The sequence below is a fragment of the Phyllostomus discolor genome, chromosome 2 (genome assembly GCF_004126475.2).
Source record: "Phyllostomus discolor isolate MPI-MPIP mPhyDis1 chromosome 2, mPhyDis1.pri.v3, whole genome shotgun sequence".
In the NCBI taxonomy this organism is placed as follows: Eukaryota; Metazoa; Chordata; class Mammalia; order Chiroptera; family Phyllostomidae; genus Phyllostomus; species Phyllostomus discolor.
The window spans coordinates 203,021,593-203,047,509 of record NC_040904.2 but is presented as its reverse complement, the minus strand read 5'-3'; the positions used below and the strand labels follow the sequence as shown (position 1 = coordinate 203,047,509).

The window sequence follows — 25,917 nt, the reverse complement described above, 5'->3', positions numbered from 1 at the left end:
TGGAAGCAGCCCAAGTGCCCATCAGTAAATGAGCGGATAGAAAAGCTGTGGTCCCTTTACACAATAGACTACTACTGGGCCATAAAACAGGATATTTTGACTTTACGTGACAGCATGGATGGACCTGGAAAGTATTGTGCTCTGTGGAATAAGCCACAGACAAATAAAGACAAATATCATATTTCATTTATTTGTGGAATCCAAAGAAAAAGATAAACAAACTAGAAACATACTCATAGATACAGAAAACTTGCTGACAGCTGTCAGATGGGGGAGAGGTTGGGGGGCTTTGAGAAAAGTTGAAAAGCCCCCAAAAACCTCACTGACACTGTGCAGTGTGGTGGTTACAAGTGGGAAGGGGAGGTGGTAGAGGGTAAATGGGAATAAATGTTTATAGAAAGAGACTTGACTTTGGATGGTGGACACAATCCAGTATACTGATGGATGTCTTAGAGAACTGTACACTTGACACCTACATAGTTTTATTAACCAGTGTCATCCCAATAAATTCAGTAAGAATTTACAAAGAGAAAGTAGTCTTTGTTAACAAATTAAGTTGAACCGAGGTAAAATATTTTAACTGTGAAGTTATTTTGGAATTGTGTATGTAACAAAATTCTAACAGTTGTGACTTGGACTGTCACAATTTCTTTACCCCCAATTTTGAGGAACCATGTTAGCATCTTTCTTATGAAATATAGATAACTGACAAATTAAAAAAAATTGTTATGGGGCCCTGGCTGGCATGGCTCAGTGGACTGAGCGCCAGCCTGCAAACCAAAGAGGGTCACTGGTTGGATTCCTAGTCAGGGCACATGCCTGGGCTGCAGGCCAGGTTCCCACTAAGGGGCATGCAAGAGGCAACCACATTGATGTTTCTTTCCCTCCCTTACCCTCTGTCTAAAAATAAACAGAACCTTTAAAAAAGGTTGTGATGGGCTGAATTGCCCATTGCAGATGTTGCGGTCCTAGCCCCCAGGACAGGTGAACGTACGTGACCGTATTTGGGAAGAGGGTCTTGGCAAATGTAATGAGTTAGGATGAGGTCATTAGCGTGGGCTCTAATCCAATATGGATGGTGTCTATAAAAGAAGAGGAACCCTTTTGGGGAATTGAACCAGTGACTTCTTGCTTTGCAGTATGATGCACTGAGGCAGTAACTGAGGCACTCTGGTCAGGGCTATATTTAAACAAACAAAAAAGATAGGCAAGTCACTGATTATTTGGGATCTTTTTTATTTTTATACACATGACAAGATTTTACACCAAGAATAGTCAGTTAAATAGTACAAATTTACATTCATGAGGAATGTTAAAAAAAATTCAACTAAAAAACCCTCTTTTTCCTGTGACCCACAATTTCAACATTTTACAGTGCAGGGGAAAGGGAGCTGGGGGAAGCATCCAAAATACACGTCTCTCCCAAAAGAAATGACTTAATTTCACATTCCATCTCCACACAGGATCCAAATGGTGAAGAGCGTAATTTACAATTCATCTTTTTCAGCTGTAGATTTCTGTGGAAACAAAAATCAGAAGACATTAAAAACCAGCAGAAATAAAACCCTTAGTGCACAGAAGGGCCATATGTGGACCTTCTATGTATTTCTATTTCTATTATTTCAGCAGTAGGCTAACACCTCACCTTGCTAATCTGGAAACAATTTTCGATAATTTAGTACTCACAAGATCAATGGCCCCCGAACACAAACCATTAAGTTTAAAACACCCTAATGTTGCTATATAGTAAGGCAGAGCAAATGGCAGAGCATAGAAGAATTGTGGGTTGCAGAAAAATCTGTTTAAAAACATCAAGAATGGATGTCAGAAATAAAGAAATAGAAAGCTGGAAGATCAAAGAATATACTTTAAAGAAAGAACATGATTTGCTCTAGAGCTTTTGAATTTCATATGAGATGCCTATTTTGGGGCAGATTTCTGATAAGGCTGACTTCTTTACGTTACCCAGTCCTAGATTTGCCAGAACTAAGAAAGTCCCGCTCTTGATTAGCCATAATACCTCTGCTGTTTCTGCTTCTTCATCTGTTCCGGCATCCACGTCGTCGTCTTCGTCTTGCTCTGCGTCTTCTGTGGCGTCCTCCGTTGTTTCTTCGGGTTCTTCTTCTGGTTCTTCTTCGACCTAAGGACAGCATTTATGAGCCCATTAATGGATCTGTTTTCACTTCGCCTATTTAAATGCGTAAGAGCTCAATGAATTTCACAGTCCTCCAATTAGAGTTAGCAGTCAAGCTAACAATGGAAGATTAAAAAAAAAAAAAAGCACACAAAAGAATTTCTGTTTAACTTCTAGTACAGCACATGATACTGGGGATTCAAACATTTAATAAATTATTTCTAGCCCTGGCTCAGTAGCTCTGTTGGTTAGAGCATTGTTCTGACATGCCTAGGTTGCGGGTTTGATCCCTGATCAGTGCACATACAAAATCAACCAATAAATGCATAAATAAGTGGAACGATGAATTGGTGTTTCTCTCTTTCTAAATCAGTAAATTAAAAAAATTATTTCTAAAAAGTAGAGATTAGTCCCAATTTTCAGAGCTGTATCAATCACGTAATCAAGGGAAACCTATTCTAAAAAAAAAAAAAAGCCTATGTGGGAAGGTTGGGAATACAAACCTTGGCATCAGGGTCAATGTTTAAACTGAGGCGAAGCATCCTTTCTATTCTATCTCCATATGCCTTAGTGTCTGGTAAAAGGTATCCTGACCTCAGTGTTGCTGTTTCAAACAAAACCACCGCAAGATCTGAAACTGTTTTGTCATCTTCGTCTTCCTGAAGTGGAAGAAATCAGACTTTATTAAAATAAAGGCACAAAGCGTTCAACACGAAGGAGTATGGCTGTAATGTTTACTCACCTTAACTCGTCGGAGCATGTCTTTGATCAGCGGGTGTCTGGGGTTGATTTCAAATGTTTTCTTCTGGCTGGCATAGTAACTGTTAAGGGGTAAAAATGAACATTAACAAACATCCAATTTTAGGGTCCATGCATTTTTTTCTACTGCTCACGTTCATAATTACAGTGAGCAGCGCTGGAAGGAATCACGGTGTTCTTATACTGCCACATCATGCTTTCCCTTTTAAAGGGGGACGGGCACTGTTAGATGAATCCCAAGCGCCTAGAACACCCGGAGTGGACGAACTGATTCAGTAGCCTGCTCGTTCCCACATCATTTAGCCTCAACTGCAGCTCTGTCCCCCAGAGCTCTGGATTGTCTAGGCAGCTTCTGGGTGTTGCTCAAATAACACTTCCTCCACGATGCCTTCCCCAGTATGGCTCCAAGAAAAGTCAGCTGGTTCTTTCATCTGAGCTCAGCTCCCGATTCTGAACATTCCTTCGTGATCTCTAGCATTTTAGCCATGGCTGTTCTCACTCCCACAACTGTACGTTGAGAACAGGGAGGAATTCCATCTGTCCCCATCCCGGTATGCCCAAGACCTGTGCTGGCCTTAGAAGATTAGGACTTGATTTGTCATCCTAACTAGTCTGTATGTGACAAAGACAGCAGTAATGTCCACTTTAGACCATCGATGAATAAACGCAGTCCGTGCTCAAATACGTTTATTGAATGGAAGGTAACTTCCTATTAATGAATGACCGAAATAGGTGTACATATATTAAATGGGATAAACACAAACCTGTTCTCCACCTCACGTTTATAGTCTAGTTAGGGAACAAAACACATAAGCAAGATGACACCTTAGCATTTTACTGTATAAACATATTGGTGAGTCATGCTAATTATGAACTCTAAGTGTGTATAAGTCCGTATTTATTTTTAAAAACACCTGTGTGAGGAGATGCCTTAAGCTAGGCCTTGGGGAAAAAAGTATGATACTAGGTAGCAATAAGAGGTAGACAAGAGGGAGTAAAAGTGGGGGTGGGGGGTGCCGGGCGCATGTGCCATTTTCAAGGCTACTGCTATGACAAAACATAAACTTGACATATTAAAAATGAAGGGTACCAAAGACCCACTTACTTCCAGTACTTGGACCTTGAGTTCAAAATACTTGTTAACTCATGGGTTATATTTTACCTTTAATTCTGTGGGGCACACTATTTGAGGGAGAGGCATGGTGGTTACCAGCCCTGGCTGGTGTGGCTCAGTGGATTGAACACCAGCCTGTGAAGCAAAGGGTTGCTGGTTCAATTCCCAGTCAGGGCACATGCCTGGGTTGCGGGCTGGGTCCCCAGTAGGGGGTGTGCAAGAGGCAACCACACATTGATATCCCCCTCTCTCTCCTTCCCTTCTCTGTAAAAATAAATAAAATCTTAAAAAAAAAAAGACTTAACTAATTTGAGTAATAAAATGGCCATTAATCTCATCTGTACATACAACTAAAAATATAAAGAAGTCTAGACACCAGGCCAAGCACATAACCTAATGAAGTGAAGATAATTTATGGGTAACAGATTAAGAAAATTTGTATTTGAAATACTGTAAAATAAATTATAAATCCAAGACCCTTTCTTTCCCAAGCTAATGTGGGAAGAACCCCTTTGTAAGCTCATCGTCTACCTAACGTACAGTGGACACTGACACCCCTGCTCCGTAGAGGACAATGCCAGCCTCTACAGGAGGGCCGGATGAGAGCTCACCCCGTGGCAGCGACTCTCCCAAGGACACTTACTTTGTAGAGATGTCCTTGCCTGTTTGGTACGCTTGCGCTTTCATGATTCTCTCCATGTTGCCGGACCACCCGTACTGGCTGGCCACAAGAGCACACGGAGACTCCGTCAGGCGCTGCGACACCACAGCCTTTTCAATCTTAGGATAAGAAACCAAAGTTAGACATATATAAATATCAATAGTTCAGGCCGTTCAATAACTGCATTTCAACTCAAGGATTCTTCCCTTAAGACCATAAACACAGAGGCAGCCTAACAAAGTATCTCTCATTCAGATTCATAGGAGCCACCGTCATTTAACAATCTGAGTTTTTTCAGTCAGAAATACTTAAACATCAATTTTTAAAAACACAAAACTAAACTTAACCAGTAAAAAAATCAAGTTATTACAACAGCAATATTAAAACTACAGAAAACCTTCATTTATAAAGAAAAAAACCGTCTAGCACCCACATATAGAATAACCACTATTATCCTTTTAATTCTTTGTAGTTCCTAAATTTTAAGCCTGTCCTTCCAATAATTTAACCACAATATTAAATGTTATCCTGACAAGTTTTAATGGTTACAAAGTAACCAGCTGCAAAGTTTAATTTATTGACAAAACAATAAAAAACCCCCACAGATACTAAAAAATTTTCACACTAATTCCCAGAATACCTTGTCCTTGAGGGCTTTATCTTTCATCCAATTGAGCAGAGGCTCAAATTCTTTCTCAATTGCTTCACGGCTCTCCTTGGTTTTCTCACTTTCATCAAACTTCACTCCCTCCTTGGCAACATTCTGGAACCTCTTCCCGTCGAACTCAGGAAGAGCCTGAATGCAGTATTCGTCCACAGGTTCTGTGAGATAAATCACTTCGTAGCCCTTTTTCAGAAGTCGCTCGACAAATGGAGAAGATTCAGCCTACAAAATAAAGGGAATTTTAGCTTCCCAAGTGTAGCCTTGATGTACGCGTTCATGCTAGCAGCTATGTTTCTGGAGTACCAACGACCTCATTCACAGCTGGGGAGTTAAGAGGCACAGAGACTGTATGTGACTGGCCAGGCCTCATAACTGCTACAATTCAAAGTTCCAGTTACGTTTCCTTTTTGTTCCCAAGAGTTGGCCGGAACTTCCCAGCTACAAACCATGGTCCCTGACAAGTAGAGCGTGTCTCACCTCTTTCCTGCTGGACCCGGCCATGAAGTAGATTTTGTCCTGTTTCTCCTTCATTCTCTCCACATACTGGTCTAGACTAGTGATGTCACTTGCGTGATGAGAAGACTGGAATCTAAGAAGTTTAGCAAGACGTGTTCTATTGGAGTGATCTTCAATCACCCCAAGCTTGATGTTGGTGCCAAATTCTTTCCAAAAAGTGTCATTGTACTTCTCATCAGCAATCTTCTTGATCATGTCCAGAGTTTTACGAACAAGCTTCTTTCTAATCACCTAACCACAATGACAGAAAAACTGATTAAGAGAACTTCTCCAAGTTCTGAGCACCTACGACGTGTGAGGAGGCAGGGGAGTAGTGGGGAGAGGTGCCGACAGGCACGATCACCGCCGTTTGCCAAGGGGCAGGGAATGGTGCGCCCCCCATGTCAGACCGAGCGCAACTCAACTGTCAGCGGAAATGGTCACAGCTGGATTTCATGTTAATATTCTAACTTTAGACCAGGTAGTGTGTGTGTGTATGTATACATATGTATGTGGTCGCTATGTAATTCTTTTGATACGTTTCTTTTGATTCTTTTCTATACATTTGAATATTTTTTTATTACATAATGGGGGGAAAATAGCCAGATTCTCAGGATTTGAGAATTTCAGAGTAAAATGAAATCCATCTGAACAGCCAAGGACTAGTCCCATAGTCTGGTGACTCTGCTAATGGAAACTGTCCCCCGAGGCCCAAAGAGCAAAGCAGCCACTCTCTTCCCAGAGATGCTCACCTTCAGCAGCTTATGTTGCTGAAGAGTCTCACGGGACACATTCAGGGGGAGATCATCGGAGTCCACCTACACATGGCAAAAGAACGTCCGGTGAGCAATAAAAACACTGGAAAGAAACAAAACTAACCACTAACCAACCAACCAACCAGCGAACTGCCCCTTCTCCCAATCTTCAGGTACTTACAACACCCTTGACAAAATTAAGGTACTTGGGCATCATATCATGGAAGTCGTCTGTGATGAACACTCGGCGCACGTACAGCTAAGCAGACAAAAAGAAAAAAAAAAGGTTACCATCTGGAAATGGTACTTTCAAATTAAAAACCTCTGTTTACATTGCTTAAAAACCCACCTTAATGTAATCACTCTTCTTAGACCCATATTCGTCAAACAGACCACGTGGAGCAGATGTGGGCACGAATAAAATGGACTTGAAGGTAACTTCCCCTTCAGCAGTAAAGTGGATGTAAGCCATGGGGTCTTCGCTTTCCTGTGGAAAGTTGGTACTTAGTTATTCAAAAGGCACACACACACACACACACACACACACACAAAGGCAGTACAAAGGCTAGGCAATTTATTACACAGTACAATTCAGTTTAGCACTGAATAAAAAAGTTCCCTTTCCAAAAAAAGGGTGGGGGAGCACCTGGAGGGAAGAGGAAACAACTAAGACTGTGATTTCAGCGGGCCAGACAGGGCTGTTTTGATGGCAACTGTCAATAACATTACTCCTAAACTCGGGAAGGGTGGACTCCAATGTTTTACAGGACAGGAAAACCAGCAGCCCACCCAAATGACAGAATCATACACCACACTTCGTGAGTGTACTGGTCAACTATGGAAAGTACTCGAGAACAGATTTCTCCCATGGAATTTGGACTATAGCAGTAGGTATAAAGATGTATGTGAATAGCTACAAAAGTATAGAAACAGAAATTCCCTTCATATATTGCATTATCCATTACTGAACCCACATGTGGCTAGTCCGAATTGGGATGTGATTGGTGGTTAAGTGTAAAATACACAACCAGACTTTGAAGATACAGTGTAAAAAAAAAAACCCCAAAAAGTAAATTTCAATTTTTATGTTGAAGCCATACTATTTTGGGCGTGTTGGGTTAAATAAATATTATTAACAATTAACTTCACCTGTTTCTATTTTTTAAAATATGACTTCTAAAAATATTTAGGATAATATGATGCGGCTCCCATTACGGTGTATTTCCAATACAACTGCCCTAGATAAAGTGCCTTTATATACACTAGTAGGACTTTAGTGAACCAAGGGAAAGTTTCTAGAGGTAAAGCTTAAAGAGTGGTTGGATGTTAACATAAGGAAGACAAAGATTAAGTAACAAATCAACAGATAGAATTACAGGGCAAAGAACAAATGCAATCATAGATTATTGCTTTAGCTAGCCATGCTAAGTCCATTAAACTATTCTATTTTGTACAAAATGTGGTTTAGAGAAACATTAACTTGAAATAATCTTAGCCTGTGCTAGTTTTGGATCTTTAAGAGTTACAAGGGATCAGTAAAAGAAAAAAAAAAGTTAGGAGTTATTCCCATCTAGGCTTGTGACCTCACAGTAATTATTTAATGCTGCTGTAAACAAGCTCTTTGAGGATTATGTTAAAAGCCAGTCAATAATGCAACTTTGTTTTATGGGTTCTAGAGCGGAGTGACACACATGCCCATGGAGGTGTGATCTTTTCTTGTAACACAGACACTCTGGGGAAGCCTACAGATTTCCCAGAGTGACTTTTTTAAAAAAGTGCGTAATATAACCTGACTGGCATAGCTAAGTGGATTGAGCGCGGGCTGCGAACCTAAGTATCGCAGGTTTGATTCCCAGACAAGGCACATGCCAGGGTTGCAGGCCACAGCCCCCAGCAACCGCACATTGATGTTTCTCTCTCTCTTTCTCCCTCCCTTCTCTCTCAAAAATAAATGGATCTTTTAAAAAAATGTATAATATAAAATACACAGGATTAAAAACGAAACCAATTGTAAAGCAGTTATAAATTGTTTTAAACTTATTTTGGAATTTAGTATTTTTTTATGATCACATTATTTTAAGTAATAGTTACCTTTGAAAATGATTTATAGAAAGCTTTATATTCATCCTCTTCCACTTCTTTTGATGGTCTCTGCCATATTGGTTTGATATCATTCATAAGTTCCCAATCCCAGACAGTTTTTTCAACCTGAAGTTATTAACAGTATTAATTAGTTTCTCCCAGCAGTCACACCAGTGGAAACCATGACTCTAGGACATTTCAGAAAAGAACACGGGAGGGACAAAAGATACCTCTAATCTATATTAACTATAGCTCCTGCCAACTATATAAAAAGTTTAGTGGAAAAAAGTATTTCTCAACATTTAAGGCTGATTTAAGATTGATATTTAATATAAAAAGGCAACTGGTTATCACTGTAATTGATAAAAAGCCAATTTTTCCCACTATTTTTAGCTAAAATGTTATTTCTTGAAAATAGGTTTTAAAGTTAGGATATACGTATTATGTATTATAGAAACTCAGCATCTTACAATAACTATCACCCAAGCTCACAGCCATAATAACTTTTACCCACTCTGCTTCCTGCACAGGCCAAAGAACTACTTTTATAGTTAATACCTACGTAACAAAAAAGATGTAGCACACTTTTTTTAAGATTTAAAAATTCAAAATATTATAAGCCGCCAGTCCTGAGCAATATTTAGAAGTCAGAAAACTCTTATAAGAATGAACCGCGTTTGGTACTTACAACTTCCTAGAAGGGGAAAAACACACACAGCCCTCGTTTTTGAAAGACGGACTTACCATTTGAAAATAAGACAACCTTTAAGAACGGAAGCTTGCCTAAATCAGTGCCTACTTAAGTTTCTGTGTTTTCCTGATACATCCTGAAACATATTTTAAGCAGGGACATAAACCAGACTTACTTTTTTAGTTTTTGGTTTCTTTTCCTCTTCTTCTTCTTCTACTGCTGCCTCATCATCAGATTCTTCTTTTTCTTCTTTTGCTGTTTCTTCTTCTTCGTCCATGGGTTCCTCAACAGTTTCAGTCTAATGAGGTAGAAAGTAGAACTCGGGTTAAACTCATTTCTTTAATGATTCTGATTTCATCTACAGAATGAAACAAAATAACAGCTCAAAAAAATAGGTCTTCTGTAAAAAAAAAAAAAAAAAGCCCAAGTATCCTGAACTGGAAAAACAAAACAAAACACACATTTACCTTTCTTTAAATACTAAATATGTACCGAGGTAATATATAAATTTTTAGCAATATAGATTTACCTTGCTGCTCCACACATAAATAGGAAAGTTTATGAACTGTGAGTACTTTTTGACGAGATTTTTAATTGTGTCCAATTCAAGGTAATCAGATGCTTCTTCTTTTAAAACAAGGCTGCAAAGGAAATAAGACATTTATAGAGACACATCCATGGTTTCTAGAAGAGTTGATTATAAATTTGCCTTCGTGACAATGCTAATAGCCAGTAGTTCTGTTTAGTTCAAGATAGCCTGTTATTCATGGTAAGAACTCTCATCACCAGTAAGGGTCATGAGTGAAATATACCCAATATGGATACGGTAAAAGAATCTTCCTTGCACTCCCTGAAGTAGAGACTATCCTTAGTTCCAAGTAGGAAATGAAAATGTTTCCAACCTTCTAAATATATTGATTTTTTTTTCAGTTGAAAGAACTGAAATCTGAAGAAAGCTCAAGGTGAGAAAACAGCTGGAGAAAAGTGGAATTATATGCACTCTGAAAGTCAATCTAGAAATCGAATGATTATTATAGAGAGTGAACCCCTAATAAAAACAATGTTCCTTAAAAAAAGCTAGAAAATTAACCCGAACTATTGTTAGGCTGCACCATCCAAGCCATACTGGACAGTGCAGACACAGAAGACATCCGCCAGGGTTCTACTGGACAGTACTGGCCAGCTGACTCCAACACCTACAACTGCAACACTGCCCCCTCTTCTTCCTCACTGCCCGTTCTGCACATCCTGACCCCTACCCACCAACAATAACAAACCACACATTCTCAAACACAGCAGAGCTGGCCCTTATCTTGGTGTCTGTGCCCCCAGTAAAAGTGAAGGATGTTGTATCCATGGTTCCTTTCCTGCCTCAAAAAGTTAATAGCTCAGTAGCATTTGCCAACAAGTAGACAGACAGTGCGCATGACGCAGCCTAATGAGGTGACTAAGTCTCTAGTCTCAGAGCAGAATGCATCTTGGAGATGCTGGGTTGGGGGAAAAGTTCAATTTTGATTTTATTTATTTATTTTTAGAGGGGAAGGGAGGAAGAGAGGGAGAGAAGCATCAATCAATGCGTGGTTGCCTCTCCTATGCCCCCAACCAGGGACCCAGCCTGCAACCCAGGCATGTGCCCTGACTGGGAATTGAACCGGAGACCCTTCAGTTTGCAGAAGGATGCCCAGTTCACTGAGCCACACCAGTCAGGGCAAGAGTTCAATTGTGGATGCGAGCTGAAGCTGATGATTTGACATCTTAAGAGGCATTTAAATGGGAATTAGATATAGGAACAGTGCCCAGTAGTGAGATCCAGACTAGGAGTTCACAAACTGTGTATGGCCGGCACCCATACAAAATTTTACAGGGACATGACCTCATCATATATTGCCTAAGGTGGCTTTCAGCTAGAACAGCAGAGTTGTGACATGTGACAGACCCAACAGTCCACAAGCTTAAATGATTTACTAGATGGCCCTTCAGGATCAAGTTTGCTGACTTCTGATGTTGACTAAGAATACAGATTTGAGAATCCTGAGAAATATCTGAAACCCAAATCCATGACAGTGGTAAGATGACATTAGGAACACAAGCATGAGAAGAGGGCTGAAACTTAACTTTTAAATAAAAAGAATACCAACGTTTAAGAAATGGGCAAAGGGAAGATATGCGGGGCCACGGAAACTGGGCAGTGGACTGGGCGGCAGAAAGAAAGCCAACTCAGTAGAATGCACCACAGAAAAACTAAGGAAAACAGGGACTCTATTCCTGGAGCAATGTCAGTTAAAAAATGCCCGGATCCAATGGGTTTGGTGACAAGGATTATCGGTGAGTTATTTCAATGGAAAGGCGGTAGATAAAATAGAAAGTCACGACAGAGGTGAAGTAGCACAGGCCAGGGTACTTCTTAAAGCCCAGCTGTGGACAGGGACAGAAAGAGCGCATGTGTCCGACAAAAGGGAGGATGGCACCACCCGCCTTCCCCCACCCCGGAGACCCTGGCATGCTTCCACTCTGCCTGGGGAGAGGTGGGTGTGTGGGGAAGGCCAACCTGAAAAGGTGGGGCAGGAATTAATATGTGCTTAGTTTCTGAGGCGGCGAGATGAGGGATCGCAAGCAGGGACTAGCTCTGGGGAAAAGTGGAGAATCCTGCCCTCACTGTGGTAAGAAGGACAGAAGCACTCCTATTTCATGATCTCTTTCAATTCTCACAAAGTGTCTCCTAAGGGTAGGCAGAGGCTAATTTAGGGGTGCAAAGAGAGATGAAGTCATGCATGCAGGGCAGGATCCCGACTTCCACTCTCCGTCGTCCTCTGGCCACTCGAGACTTTCAGTTCCTCAAAGGGACTTTGTCTCTGAAACGTTCAACATGCTGCCCGGAACATCTGAACTCATCACTATTTCAGAAAGGCCCTCTGGCCTTTCCTGCGTCTGCCGCCCTGAATCAGACTTCATGTTTCTCCCCCTCGCCAGAATGAGCCACGGGAGAGCAGGGGCTGCATCTGTTTTACTCTCCACTGTAGCCTTAAGCCCTGGCAGGTATGAGGCATTCAAATGAGTATCTGTTGAATGAATGGCAGGATAGGAAGACTTGAAGAAAGAAAGAAAGAAAAAAGGCAATTTTGCCCAGGGAGAGCAGAACCTGTTGTACAGTTTCGCTGACTCATCAAACATCATCCCCGCTGCCTGCACAGAACTGTCCCGACGCCCATTCATTCACACACGCACATCTGCCAGTCGAGGGCTAGGCTCTGGGAACAGAGCAGCCAGCAAAACGTTTGCTTTCGTGAAGCTTCCTTCTGGGTAGTCTTGCCTGTCTCTCACGCCCTAAAACAGCAGCACCTCCTGGGACATCATCTTCCTTCTCTTTCTAGTTAAGAGGTGTGATTTACCTCCTCCCTGACACCTAATGAGAGAGGGCACTGGGGTATGGCTGTTAGTGAGGCCCCCTGAGGAGACGGGGAGATGTGAGCGTTCATAACAAAGCGGGGACGGGGACACTGGGACAAGTGCACTGGTAAAGAACTAACACGCAGTCCTCCAATTAGCCTTCGTGAAAGGAACATCTCTGACCACGGAGGCGGGAAATGTTATGTTTTGGGATGAAGAAAGTTGGTCAAGATGATAGATACATGCTTCTTTCCTACTTGAATATTTAATGTTAAGAAAATTTAAAACAATCAAGGGGGGGAAAGCGAGAACTTGGGCCCATTGTCACTTGGCGGGACCGAGCCCGTCTGCTGACCTGCAGGCAAGAAGCTGCCCCTCGGACTGCACCACACACGTGGTGCCGGGCGTGAGGTCTGTCTCAGCTATATGGACAATAATGATCGGCTTAAGATAAATTCCAATTAGAATCCACTAATTTCCAATTATCTTCATATGAGACATTTTCTTCCAAAAAAAATTCTTAACTTTAAGCCTTTAGTTTCTGCAATCCACCCCAACCCATTACTACCATAGATCTCAAATATTTCCAATCGCCACCCATGGAGTCTCCTGGCACCCAATCCTGCCCCCCTCTGGAAAACTAATCCTGTGACCACGCTGTTCCTCCACGCCTTTACCCGTGATGCTCCACAGACTGACTACCTTTCTGAGTCTCGCTTCCCTGGGAGACTTGGACCCAGCTGCTTCTCTGGGAGGCCTCCACTTTGCCTTCTCCCTGGGAAGAGCTACCTTTGCCTACTTATTGCGTCCTCCATGCACAGCAGCCATCATTAACTCTGGGTGCCTGGCCCTTAGCAAACCCTGAAAACATTCTTCAAGTGATGGGAACAACTCAATCTCCTCGTTTTATAGGCAAGGAAATTGAAACCCAGAATAAGGCGTTTGCTCAGAGAGCCCAAACTAGACAGTCAGGATCCTCACTCCCACTGTTAATTATCGTGAAGAATTAGTAACACTCACGTAATTGTCGTTCCCCGTCCTAGAGTGTTTCCTCTTGGATCGGCAATCACCGAAAATTCATTGGAGTCAGACTCCCAGATGTGCTGGGTATCGTTGTTGTGCTTCGATGTGACAATGACCTTATCTGCTACAAGGAAGGCAGAATAGAAACCGACACCAAACTGGCCAATCAGCTCAGAAGTTGACTGGCCATCTTCTTGTGCCTCGGTCATTCTGTTTAAAAACTCGCTCGTCCCAGATTTGGCTATGGTGCCAAGGTTTTTAACCAACTCTTCCCTGGTCATCCCCACACCGGTGTCTGTGACATGCAGCAGGTTCTTCTCCTTGTCACACTACAGAAAAGGCAAAAACAAGATAGTTAATTATATTTGCTTTCTACTCATGGTATGACAAGCGAATACTGAGCTAAATATTAAAAAACTCCCAGCTTTGGGAAACATCAATTCCAATGCAGAAAACTGAATTGTGGTATTTTCTTCCATATAGTGTTTTATGGTCTTTTCAGAAAATGCACATCTTAAGTATAAGCATCATTCTTTATGGAGAGCATAACTGTAAGTTCAGTGTATCTGAGAAAGTTTTGGAAGGAAGAGGGCGGAGACAGACTAAACAAAACAAGTTGTTTTTGAAGAAAATATTTAAGAAAAATAAAATTTTATGTTTTGCCTATGTCTTTGATAGAAAATAAAAATTCAAAGCTTGAATCACTTCTGTGTATGGAATCTGTGGGGAACAATGTTCTTCACCGCATATTCCCAACTCTCTGCCTTCCAGAAACGTGATAGGAATATGCTTCCTCCCTCCACTTCTGGTTGGGGAGGTCATATCACTAGTTTTGGTCAGTAAGTTGCAAGTAAGACTGTGACTTTCACATGGAGCCTTTAACTGATGCAAGACCCTCCAAGCTCTCTCTACACCATGGCAACCAGCTGCACTTCAGGTGGTGGCTGCTCTACCAACCTGTGGCCTGGAGTGAGGATGATACAAAGCAGAGGCCACAGCCTGTGATTGATTTAAGCCAGAGGGTGGCAAGCTGTTCCTGTAAAACAGCCAGAGAGTAAGTACTTTAGGCTTTTGGGGGTCATATGGTCTCTGTCACAGCTACTCAACTCTGCCACGCAGCACAAAAACAGTCACAGATAATATACAAGCAGGCGGGGCAATGTTCCGATAAAGCTTGACTTATAAAAGCAGGCAGCAGGTTCAATTTGGCCCACAGACCCTATTTGACTGACCTTTGATTTATTCCCTGAGATTTGGGGGGCGTTATTTGTTACTGCAGCATAACTTGTTTACCTTGATGGAAGTGAATTCTTAATGCTAAGGATTCTTTTTATTTGAAAAGAGAAAGAAAATTGTGTTAAGCTTACCTTAATTTTGACGGTTAGTTCCTCATTTCCAGAAAGAGCATTTTCATCAGTCAGTGATATTAGCCTTATCTTATCTAAAGCGTCAGAAGCATTTGAAATCAGTTCTCGCAGGAAAATCTAATTGGAAGCCAGATTAAATACTGTTAGATTAGTTAGCCTCAAGATAACACGAGATATTACATTTAAAGGCAAACTCATTTTATTTCTCCTCTGTGCTCTGAAAAAAAGCATTTTATGGTGAAGAGGAGGCTTTCCTCTCTTGGTAAAGGAGGTACAGCTCTTTACGTGAAGGACTACAGCAACCCGAAGGGACACCTGAACTGGTAAGAGCAGTAGCACCAATCTACTGGTGGTCTTTAGGTATGCAACACATGAAGCTTGGTCCGTTAGGGTCCCTGAGGACTCTCAACTGTTTAGCAGGCCACGAACATGTATGGAGGGGAAAGGAAAGCGGAGGGAGAATGCCTAACAATCCCCACCCACCATCACACAGCATACACTGTATCTAGTAGCAAGTCTTGTACTTACAGTCCTGGGTATTTAAACTTTGCTAACTACTTATTTGGAGTTACTATTTAAGTACATTTACTATGAATTGTGAAAGTAAACAAGTATGCTACCATACAGAGAAAAAAATTATCCTAGCCACATGTTACTTACCTCCTTATTTTTATACAATGAATTGATGATAAGTTTCATCATTCTGTTTACTTCAGCTTGGAAGGCAAACTTTTCTGATTTCTCTCTAAGTTCTCGTATTTGGGACGCATTTAATCCATCCAACTGAATAGCTTCTTCTTCTCTAAGAAAGTAAATTTGATAAATATTGAATCTCTTAGTTCCCTCTAAAAAGACAGGATCTGTGATGAGAGCACAGTGGTGTTTTAAGGTGGTCTTAAGGGTTAAAAGGGTAAAATGGAGACCTTTACACAGTATTACTAATCTACCATGTCATTGCTATTGTACCACAGTAGTTGGTTACCTTTAACACTGCATTGCAAACACTCGGTTCTTAACTTTGTCAGAAAAATAAACCCAACTTTCTTCCACGAAAAAGCAAAGTCATATTCATTAATGTTCCCTCGCATGTGGAACCGCCCCTTTGCCCAGGAAGCTCTACGGGTCTACACAACTAAGTTCCAAGAGGCCAAATTGTAAAACATCGTTCAACTGAAGTCTTTTCTAAAGTCTTAAGAAGGTTACAGTGCTAGTATTCTGCAACATAGTTATCAAAGGAATTCATTCAAGTTTGACCATTCTCAGGGACAAGTCAGGAGATACTTCTGTGTGCACCCACTTGCTACATTTTCCCTGACCATTTTTTTAGCTATTTAAATTTACTTCACCTGGGCTGTTGGAGCTACAAAGGAAGTATCCAGTATGGAGAGGGCTTATCGGCATAGTTTTAAATGAACACAAACCTCTGTACTACTTCATCATCTGTCCTTGAGCCTTCTCTACTTTTACCCAGGTCCGCTTCTACTGTGCCATCCACATCGACTTCATCATCAGCTCGGACCAACCCTGGAGGAAGATTTAACAATGAGACCCTCTTAAAACCCCATTGCTTCCTGTAGTTCTCAGAAGGAAAATAAACAGAGCAATGGGTAGGGGTTGCAAAAGTCAGTTGGTATATATATGATAGGGATGGGAGAATGGATCCTCTGGTTTAATTAGCTAATGTAAAACAAGCCTGCCGATTTCTTATTTAAGTTCAGACACTGAGGTTCGTTCCCCACTAGATTCTGAGATACGGAGGTAATCATCACTTTTAAAGAGCCACCCCCGATCCTTTTTAACGTTCAGCAGATTTGATATCAGGCCCCTTCCACATTCACGTGTTGTGCGCAGGCCAAGACAAGGCCTCCAAATTGACCATGCCAAAACTCAGGCCTTCAAAATCACAGGTCAGAATGCAAATAGGATTTTGTGTAAGCTCTGGCGAGGGGAACTGAAATTGGGCCCAGGGACCCAAGAAGGGACCGGGAGTTGTTAAAAGACTGGGAGTTGTTGAGGAGCTGGAGCACCAATGTAATCAGTCGCGCGGATAGTGCCTTTGCCGTGATCCAGGGCTCCACGCTCCCCAACCCGGGACCTAAGAAAGGAAACGCACGTTCGCCAGGAATCGGAAGACGTGGGGGACGGGGGTCCTCAAGCTCTAACAGCCAAAGGTAGAGGCATCGGCAAAAAGTCCTTGCGACCGGGCACCCGCAATGCTTTGGGGGTAGCGAGAGCTCGAGAGAGGCCCCACCTCCAGACGCGGACACCAGGAGATCTATAAGGGATTTAAATAACTCCGTTCTCTCTTTTCTTTCCAGAGGAGAAACAGTAAACGAAAGCCCCATAGCCTCTTTCGAGGAAAAGCGATGGTCCCCCTGGCCATCTCAGGCCCTGTTACTTTATCCCACTCGCAAGATCAACGGCACAAGAACCTTCGAGAAGAGGCCGCGCTTGATAAGGGGGGGCGTCCGGGGTGTCCGCTCCTCCTGGATCACTCACCGAAGGTCAGCAGTACGCAGCAGAGGCCCAGCACCCACAGGGCCCTCATGTCGCGCGGCCGACGAGTCTCAAGTCCCTTTTGATTGCAGGAGCCGCCTCGGTCCCGCCACCCCTGGGTTCAGATCCTTACACCTCACGCCGCGCGGTCCGCCCACTACCCCAAGCAAGTACGGCCGCTTTTCACCCTACTTCTCGAGGGCGGAGGACGGGAAACACGAACCCACCAATCGTGCCTCACCACGCACTCTCTGTACCCAATGGGGATTCGAGGGGGGGGACCTCAGTGCACCAATCGGAGCTGTCCAGGTGCGATGCCCAATGCCCGAAGCGTGGCTCCTTCCGATTGGTCATCCATAGCCTCTATTCTCCAATCAAATGGCTCCGCGGTCCCCTCTCTCACCCGGGTCCGCCCCTTTGCCTGGGAAGCTTTGGCCTTTATGGGAAACCGTCCAATAAACGTCAGATGAGAACACATTCCTCTTTTTGGAGAGGTCGCAGAGGTACTACTTCCGGATCCTAGAGCGCGTTAATTCCGTGACCAGGGGAACGGTAGCCATGGCAACGCGATCTTGGCTGTTTGCACGTGGAGTCACATTGCAAAGATTCCAGTGCGATTTTTCTTAGCTTTCAGTTTGTCAGTGCATCTCGGAAAAGAGACACACGTGAGAGGATGAAAATCCCCGGAGTGCTCTTAGATGGGAGGATGGTGTGTGTGTGGGGGGGGGGGGGGGAGGGGGGTTGTGAGTAATGATAGTTCCCGGCATGCAACGTACTAAGGGTACACTGTATTGGATGCTGGGAATCGTAGTCTTTGACCAGCTGCGTAGTTTGGCCCTTTCTTCTGCACTTTCCCAGTATGTCTTTGCGTGAACGGTGCGCTGCATTCTTTAGAATTTACATTTAGTTTTAATTGTAGTAGCGATCTATTCCAGTTCTAGGACTCTTCAATGTACACAGCCCTAAGAAGCGGGACTAGGAAACAGCCACGCCTGGGCCAAGGCCGATCTGTGCTCTGCGGGTCTGCCTCTCAGAGTCTGGGTTTCTTCTGGGGCTAGGAAGCGCGGGTTTCCGATAATAGCTTCTTGTGAGTCACTTGGGCAGCCGAGCCTATACTTCCTCAGCCTGTTCTGCCGACTGCCTGAGGCCTTATGGTTTACAGAAGAGGGTAGTGGGGCTTTTATTTTCTTTATTTCTTTTTTCCTTTGAATGTGCAACTTTGATGCCTTCGACTTCCTTATAAAATTCAAAGACGGTGACCCCAGTGGTCCTAGGGTCCCTTCCGTAAGTTGGGAGGAGAGCATGGTCGTGAAGTCTGGTATAGCAGAGCAAAAGGGGGGGGGACCCCAAAACCTCTCAGTTTAACGGGTGCAGGAGGATACACCTGCAGGTGTTTGAAAGCAAAACCTGTGGGGCTGCAAAATGAGAGAGGGAGTGCAGCTTCATAACTTCATAGAAATACTCAGTCAGCGTTCAGAAAGACACAAAAACCACCAGGTGTCTTTCCTGTAAGGGAAGTCCCTTATGCTCAGCTTGCGCCTTTCGACACACGTTCTGTCTCTAACCTAGTCTTGACATACCCCTCACCCTGACCCACCTTCGTTTCCAACAAAAACACTCCTTTTCTTATTGCTAGAAAAATTGAACTTCGAATTTGTTTTCTGATAATCATTCAAATTCCTGAAGACAAGCTTTTCAGTGACGATCTATCATAATCTTTTAGAACTTCCCCTATTTGGGTTTGACAGTCTTAATTCTGTGGTTGGTGCTTACACATTGTGGTGGTGCCTTATTTACATCTGCCCAAATTACCTACATTTATTAGTAGCAAGCAAAAGGTAGTTTACAAAGCTTTTTTAAAATGCCTCTGTGCTTGCATATTTTTAAAAAGAATATACTAGGGTGTGAATTACATTCAGAAATCTCAATTGTGTTTTTGTGTGTTTTGACTCTATTTTTGTTTTTGAAGATTTAACTGGTGTTACTAAGAGATTCATGAATCGAGCAGCATCTCATCTAGCACATCACAGGGGGCTCCCTCTTGTTTATTTTTTATATTTGGAAAAATATGAATTCTTTTACTTTCCTGCATTTCACAGTTCAACCCCTTTACATTTGTCTCCAGTCCTGAACAAGTAAGCAACCAGTTCTGAGAGTGCAAATTCCATCCTTAACTGCTCAGTGGCAGGCGGTCCGTGCTGCACCTGGAGGGAACTGAGAATGAGACATGCCCTCCAAAATAGATCCAGTGTTTGTGGGTATACTTTTCTGCCGGTGATGGTGGGAATTTATAAAGCAGACAGAATACAAGACTGGCAGAAGATGGCTAGCTGTTGTCTGGCTTGCCTCTGCGCCTTTAAGACAGGAGATCCTTGGCTATGCACCCTGTGAAAAGGAGGGAGGACTTGCAGTTTCTCACCGTTCTCTCTACCTCTTGTGACTTTTGACCCATTGTTTCATCAGTTCCCATCTTCGTGTAGCTCCTTCAGAACTTACATTCCAGATTGACCATTAAGATTGAATACTTTTGGATCTGATTCCCTTGCTTCCTAATTCTAATTTATCTCTTTTGACATTATATATCTATGGACTCTACTGGAAACAGCTGCCTTTGTTGGTTTGTAATTGTTGTCATTAAGCTTCTTCTTGGAAGAAAAAAACAGATAAGCAAAGGAGTGCCATTAGGGGCAGTGAATCGCTTCCCTGGTGTAGACAGGTGTAGTCTGGCAGTGGGGGGTCAGGCAGAACGCAGGAGATCATGGCACAAAAGCAGCCGGTATCAGGGAGCATGAAGGAATGGGGCTGGGCACCAGGGTGAATTTTTGGTTCATGGATCGGTTTACTCATTCATTCATGTATTTACTTTGTCAGTGTTGCAGATCCAGTGTATGCCAGGTATTATGCAACGTGCTGGCAGTGTAGCGGTGAACAATGTAGATACAGTCTCTGTTCATACCAAGACAGTGGAGTTGCATCATAAGTATGTGCATTTTATTTAAACTGAAGCAAAGATATAAAAGAATGACTGCAAAAAGAGTATGAGGGAACTTTTTAGGATGATAGATACGCTCTTGATCTTGATTTTGGGGGTGATTAAAACTTACCAAACTGTCCATTTAAAAAAGTGAATTTTCTGATGTGGAAATTATACCACAAAACAAACAAAAACAACCCAGACTAAAATCAACTATCATTCTGAACAGTAAAACACTAAAACCCATTTTAGTAGGAATCAGGAACCAGAGATGCCCACTGCTGTCAGCATTGTCCCGTACTGCTTAAGGGTGTCTAACAGGATGACCAGAAAAGGAAGTGGTTTTAGAAAAGTTGCAGTCTTATTTTGAAATTCCTTCCTGCGGATGAAATGATTATATATTGGAGAAACACACACACACACACACACACACAGAATAAATTATTGACTGTAAGGTAAATAGGTAAACATCAATGGACTTGCTTTCATCTTGCAAAAACATACATAGAACTTTTTAATAAGTTTCATTCATATTAGAGACAAAACCCATAAAATACTTAGGAATAAACTTGTCAAGAAAGACATAGCTCCTCTATGAAGAAAACTATGCAATTTTATGGAAGAATATAAAACTGTGCAAGAAAACTATGGAGAAAACGATGCAATTTTACGGAAGAAAACTATGAAGAAAACTATGCAATTTTATGGAAGAATATAAAACAAATGGAGAACTTGTCTGGTGCCATACGCTGCGTATTACCTATTGCTGTGTAACAAATTACCCCCACACTATGCAGGTTAAGCAACAAACATTTATTACCTCACACGGTATGTGTAGGTCAGGAATCCAGGAGCCCTTAGCTGAAGGGCTGTGCCTTGGGGTCTCTCATGAGGCCACCTTCATCCAAGGCCTGACTGGGCCGTAGAATACGTTTTTCCCGTGGCCCACTCTGATAGTTATTGGCAAGAGGTCCCAGTTCCTTCTCCCGTGGACCTCCCCATAGTGCTGCTTGAGTGTGCTCATGGCATGGCAGCTGGCTTTCCCCACAGTGAGTGCTGAGCCAAGGCAGAAAACAAGGCAGGAGCCATAATAACTCACGACCAACCTCAGAAATCACACACCGTCCCTTCTGCAATAACCCTGCTTGGTGAAAGGGATACACGAGGATGTGAATACCAGGAGTCAGAGGCCACTGAGGCCGTTTTAGAAGCTGACCGATGCCACACCCTTGTTTTAAGGGAAGCTGAGAAAAGCTCTGACATTTTCAGTTGCTTTTGTGAGGGATTGGCTCCTAAGTTGGGGATAAGAATCATAAGGTGGGGATTTCCCCAAACACAGGGAGAGGATTCAGATGCTGCAAAATAAAAAAGAATGATAAATATCCGCTACATGTTTGACTATTCAGACAGATCAGTGCCACAAAAGGGAGAATCCAGAAATAATTCAATGTAATACGTGAGACAAGCAACTGTTTCAATTCAGAGGGGAAAGGATAGTTTGTTTCATACATGATGAAACTTTGACAGGTTATCCATCTCCAGGAAGATAAAGTTGACTACTGTCTTACCCCTTGCGGAAAATAAATCCAGCTTAGAAGTAAATAAGAGAGCCTGTGAGTACATGCTAGGGGTTAGGGAGAGCTTCTTAACCAAGACTGAGCATCTGGAAAGTACACGGGAAAGCCAGGGTTTATCAGGCCCCCTTCTTGGTGGGCCCTGAACTCCAATTCCATCTTTCTAGCGCTAGCGTGATGAGGCTGTTGAGCTTTGCTTATCTCTTCAGCCACGCACCCTCTTCTAAGAGTAGCGGTGCTGCGTGGCGTAAGCATCAGTAAGCACAGGGAGGGCAAAGGCGGCAGAGAGTGTAGGGCTTGCTTCTGTAATGTTCTCCTCTCTCTGGAGTCTTGTCTCCTCAACTCCATGTTGCCTGCATCTCCTCCAACCCTGGTTGCCTGAATAGCTACCTGATGCCTTTAAATACATTCTCAAGTATCTTATCCGGCCTCTCTAGTTATTTTGACAGGAGGGTTAGCCTCCTTCAAATTGTCTGTCATAGTACAGTTGACTTTTGAACGACATGGGGGTTTGGACAACCTGTGCAGCCAAAACTCTGTCCATACCTTTGGACTCCCCCGAGAACTTAACTACGAAGAGCCTACCGTTGGCCAGACATACTCAGTGGATTAACTCGTTTCATATGTTTTATGTATTACATACTGTATTCTTATAGTAAAGTAAGGTAGAGAAAATAAAGTGCTATTAAGGAAATCAAAGGAAGAAGAAATATATTGATGGTATTGTCCATATTTATTGAAGAAAATCTGTGTGCCAGTGGGCCCATGTAGTTGAAACCTGTGTCGTTCAGGGGTGAACTGTGGAATGGAGGAGTAGAAGCAGATAGTAATAAAAGTTGTCAGTCCTATTTTTTTCTTTATTAGGCTCTAGATATTTATCTATTTATTTACTTATGTATTTTAAATTTTATTTCTTTTTTATTGTTGTTCAGTTACTGTTGTCCCCATTGCTCTCCCCTGCCCCATCCAACTGCCGCTCCCCCAGACAGTCCCCACCCCATTGTCCTTGTCCATAGGTCCTTTGTACTTGTTCCTTGACTTGACCCTTACCACTCTTTACCCCATTATCCCCATCTTCCTGCCTCTCCGGTCACTCTCAGTTTGTTCTTTATTTCCATGTCTGTGGTTCTTTTTTGCTCATTTGTTTGTTTTGTTGATTAGGTTCCATTTATAGATGAGATCGTATGGTATTTGTCTTTCACTGCCTGGCTTATTTCACTTAGAATAATGCTCTCCACTTCCATCCATGCTGTCGTGAAGGGCAGGAGCTCCTTCTTTTCTTCTGCTGTGTAGCATTCCATTGTGTAAACGTACCACAGTTTTTTGATCCACTCATTTGGTACTGGCATAAGAACAGACACATAGATCAATGAAACAGAATAGAGAAACCAAAAATAAACCCATGTCTCTATGGTTAATTAATAGTTGACAAAAGGGACAGGAGCATGAAATGGAGTAAAAAAGGCCTTTTCAACAAATGGTATTGGGAGATCTGGAGAGGTACAGGCAAAAAAATGAAACTGAACCACTAACTTACACCACACACCAAAATAAACTCAAGATGGATAAAAGACTTAAATATAAGTTATGACACCACAAAAGCCCTAGAGGAGAACATAGGCAGGAAAATTTCAGATATCCTACCCATCAATATTTTCACTGATATGTCCCCTAGAGCAAAGGACATAGAGGAAAGAATAAACACATGTGACCTCATCAAATTAAAAAGCTTCTGTATGGCTAAAGAAAACATCAGCAAAATGAAAAGGGAATCAACTGTTCAGGAAAACATATTTGCCAATGATACCTTGGACAAGGGTTTGATCTCCAAAGTACATAAAGAGCTCACACAACTCCACTCCAGGAAGACAAATAACCCAGTTAAAAAATGGGCAAAGGACCTGAATAAACACTTCTTCAAGGAGGACATACAGAGGGCCCAGAGACATATGAAAAGATGCTCAGCATCAGTAGCCATCAGAGAGATGCACATTAAACCCACAATGAAATACCATTTCACTCCTGTCAGAATGGCCCTCATAAACAAATTAATAACAAGTGCTGGAGAGGCTGTGGAAAAAAGGGAACTCCACTATACTGTTGGTGGGAATGCAGACTGGTGCAGCCACTGTGGAAAGCAGTATGGAATTTCCTCAGAAAACTAAAAATGGAACTGCCTTTTGACCCGACAATTCCACTTCTGAGAGTATACCCTAAGAACCCTGAAACACCAATTCAAAAGAACCTATGCACCCCTATGTTCATAGAAGCATTATTTACAATAGCCAAATACTGGAAACAGCCTAAGTGCCCATCAGTAAATGAATGGATCCTTGGTCCTATATTAATATTTCAAAAATATGAAGATTTTAGCTAAGACATTAGACAACCATAGCAATATTCTCATGTGAACCTTTTGGTGGCATTTCATCAAGCAGTTTATATGATGTTTAATGTTTCCAAACTGTGGAACTTGTATTATTTTTGGCTATAGAATAAATATTTATAGATATTTAATGTAAGTATAGTTTATGCTGTATCTTCTTTTTGACTAGTTTTATCTGTAATTTTGGATTATTCGTGTTCTTTTCCCTATCCCTTGCCCCAATTCACACCACATTACCCTGCTTGAGAATTTGATTTTATAAAGTAGTCACCTTCATTTGCTAATAAAATCTCTGGGTCTCTTGGTGTCTCTTACATGTAATTAGAAAGTTTAAACCTGTTATAAATTAAATTCACCTCCAGTCCTGTAGTTTACATTTTATTTTCTATTAGTTAAAAACAAACATCTCCCTAGAGTCTGCCTTAATTGAATTTCAAATAAGAGATCTATTAAATTTTAAATTGTGGAGATAAATTTGATATTTTGCATGATCAAATCAGCCATGTTGATGAGACCGTATTTTGCTGTGCATAATTCACACTTTTTTTTTGCCCAGATTTTTGAGGGAAACATAAGGAAGCACATTATACCTGGGTAGTACCTGAAATACCTTGTTTCTGTTCCTGTGTTTTGTAATGATTTGTTACATAAAATTTCTTGTATCATAATATGTTCAAGAATAAATGCTAAAATTCCTTAAAATACAAAAACAAGTATCTAAATATAAATAAGTAAATAATTGAATTTAAAAATTAAAACAAAAGATTGTTTTCCTGAAAGTTTGGGCCAAAAATGTGGGTGCACATTATACATGGTCAAATGGTGTAATTTTCAATAGAGATTTAATGGGGTTGTTGAGCTGGAGGCAATCTTAGCAGTCATGTAGTTCCACAACTGTCCCTTCAGTTTTAAATTACAAAACATATATTTTCATGTTTCATATATTATATGTTTCAATTAAAAACATGTATTTTAAAAAACCCAAATGGTAAAGAAAACTATAAGATCAAAGGTAAGAGTTCTAGGTTCTGCCCACCCCGCTGTTCCCACCCCACTGCTCCCTTCTAGAGATGTGTGTGTGTGTGTGTGTGTGTGCGCGCAATAAAATTAAACAATAAAATGTTTACCTTTTTAAAGATAAATAGAACAATACTCTACATGTTAGCTTATCCCATGTAATATATCTTGGCTGTCTCATTCCTTTTTATGTACTCCCCTCGTTGACATGCATTTGTCTTGTTCTAGTTTGTTGTCATTACAGTCAGTGCTTCGGGAAATGTTAGAATATGCACAGGTTTTTGTATTTGTGCAAGCTGATCTGGAGAATAACTCTTCAGTTGTGGAATAGTTAGGGC

At 41.8% G+C, this 25,917-nt stretch overlaps 2 protein-coding genes across 2 annotated transcripts in view; one reads left to right on the top strand and one right to left on the bottom strand.

Annotated features, from left to right (window-relative positions):
• Positions 1 to 1,219: 1,219 nt before the first annotated feature.
• Positions 1,220 to 17,860, bottom strand: HSP90B1 (heat shock protein 90 beta family member 1). Its single transcript, XM_028531725.2, has 18 exons — positions 17,632 to 17,860; positions 16,554 to 16,656; positions 15,793 to 15,934; positions 15,133 to 15,249; positions 13,763 to 14,094; positions 9,885 to 9,996; positions 9,531 to 9,653; positions 8,674 to 8,790; positions 6,932 to 7,069; positions 6,764 to 6,841; positions 6,580 to 6,645; positions 5,810 to 6,079; positions 5,309 to 5,554; positions 4,651 to 4,787; positions 2,877 to 2,955; positions 2,638 to 2,793; positions 2,021 to 2,140; positions 1,220 to 1,517 (listed from the first exon to the last, which is right to left on the bottom strand). The coding sequence occupies exons 1-18, from the start codon at positions 17,678 to 17,680 to the stop codon at positions 1,488 to 1,490; spliced, it is 2,415 nt and encodes an 804-aa protein (XP_028387526.1). The 5' UTR covers positions 17,681 to 17,860; the 3' UTR covers positions 1,220 to 1,487.
• Positions 17,861 to 18,037: 177 nt separating this feature from the next.
• The window catches only part of LOC114513918 (putative tetratricopeptide repeat protein 41), a 70,731-nt gene continuing 62,851 nt past the window's right edge, over positions 18,038 to 25,917 (top strand). Inside the window, exon 1 of the mRNA XM_036019504.1 lies at positions 18,038 to 18,293. The gene's annotated coding sequence lies outside the window, so the exon portion shown is untranslated. The remainder of the gene's footprint in view (positions 18,294 to 25,917) is intronic.

Bases quoted from the DNA above. Each gene is read 5' to 3' on its own strand.
- HSP90B1 (XM_028531725.2), bottom strand. From the start codon at position 17,680: ATGAGGGCCCTGTGGGTGCTGGGCCTCTGCTGCGTACTGCTGACCTTC. The intron at 6,842-6,931 runs GTGGGTTTTTAA...TTGTCTGCTTAG, and splicing joins AGAAGAGTGATTACATTAAG to CTGTACGTGCGCCGAGTGTT. The intron at 2,794-2,876 runs GTGAGTAAACAT...CTTCCACTTCAG, and splicing joins ACATGCTCCGACGAGTTAAG to GAAGACGAAGATGACAAAAC.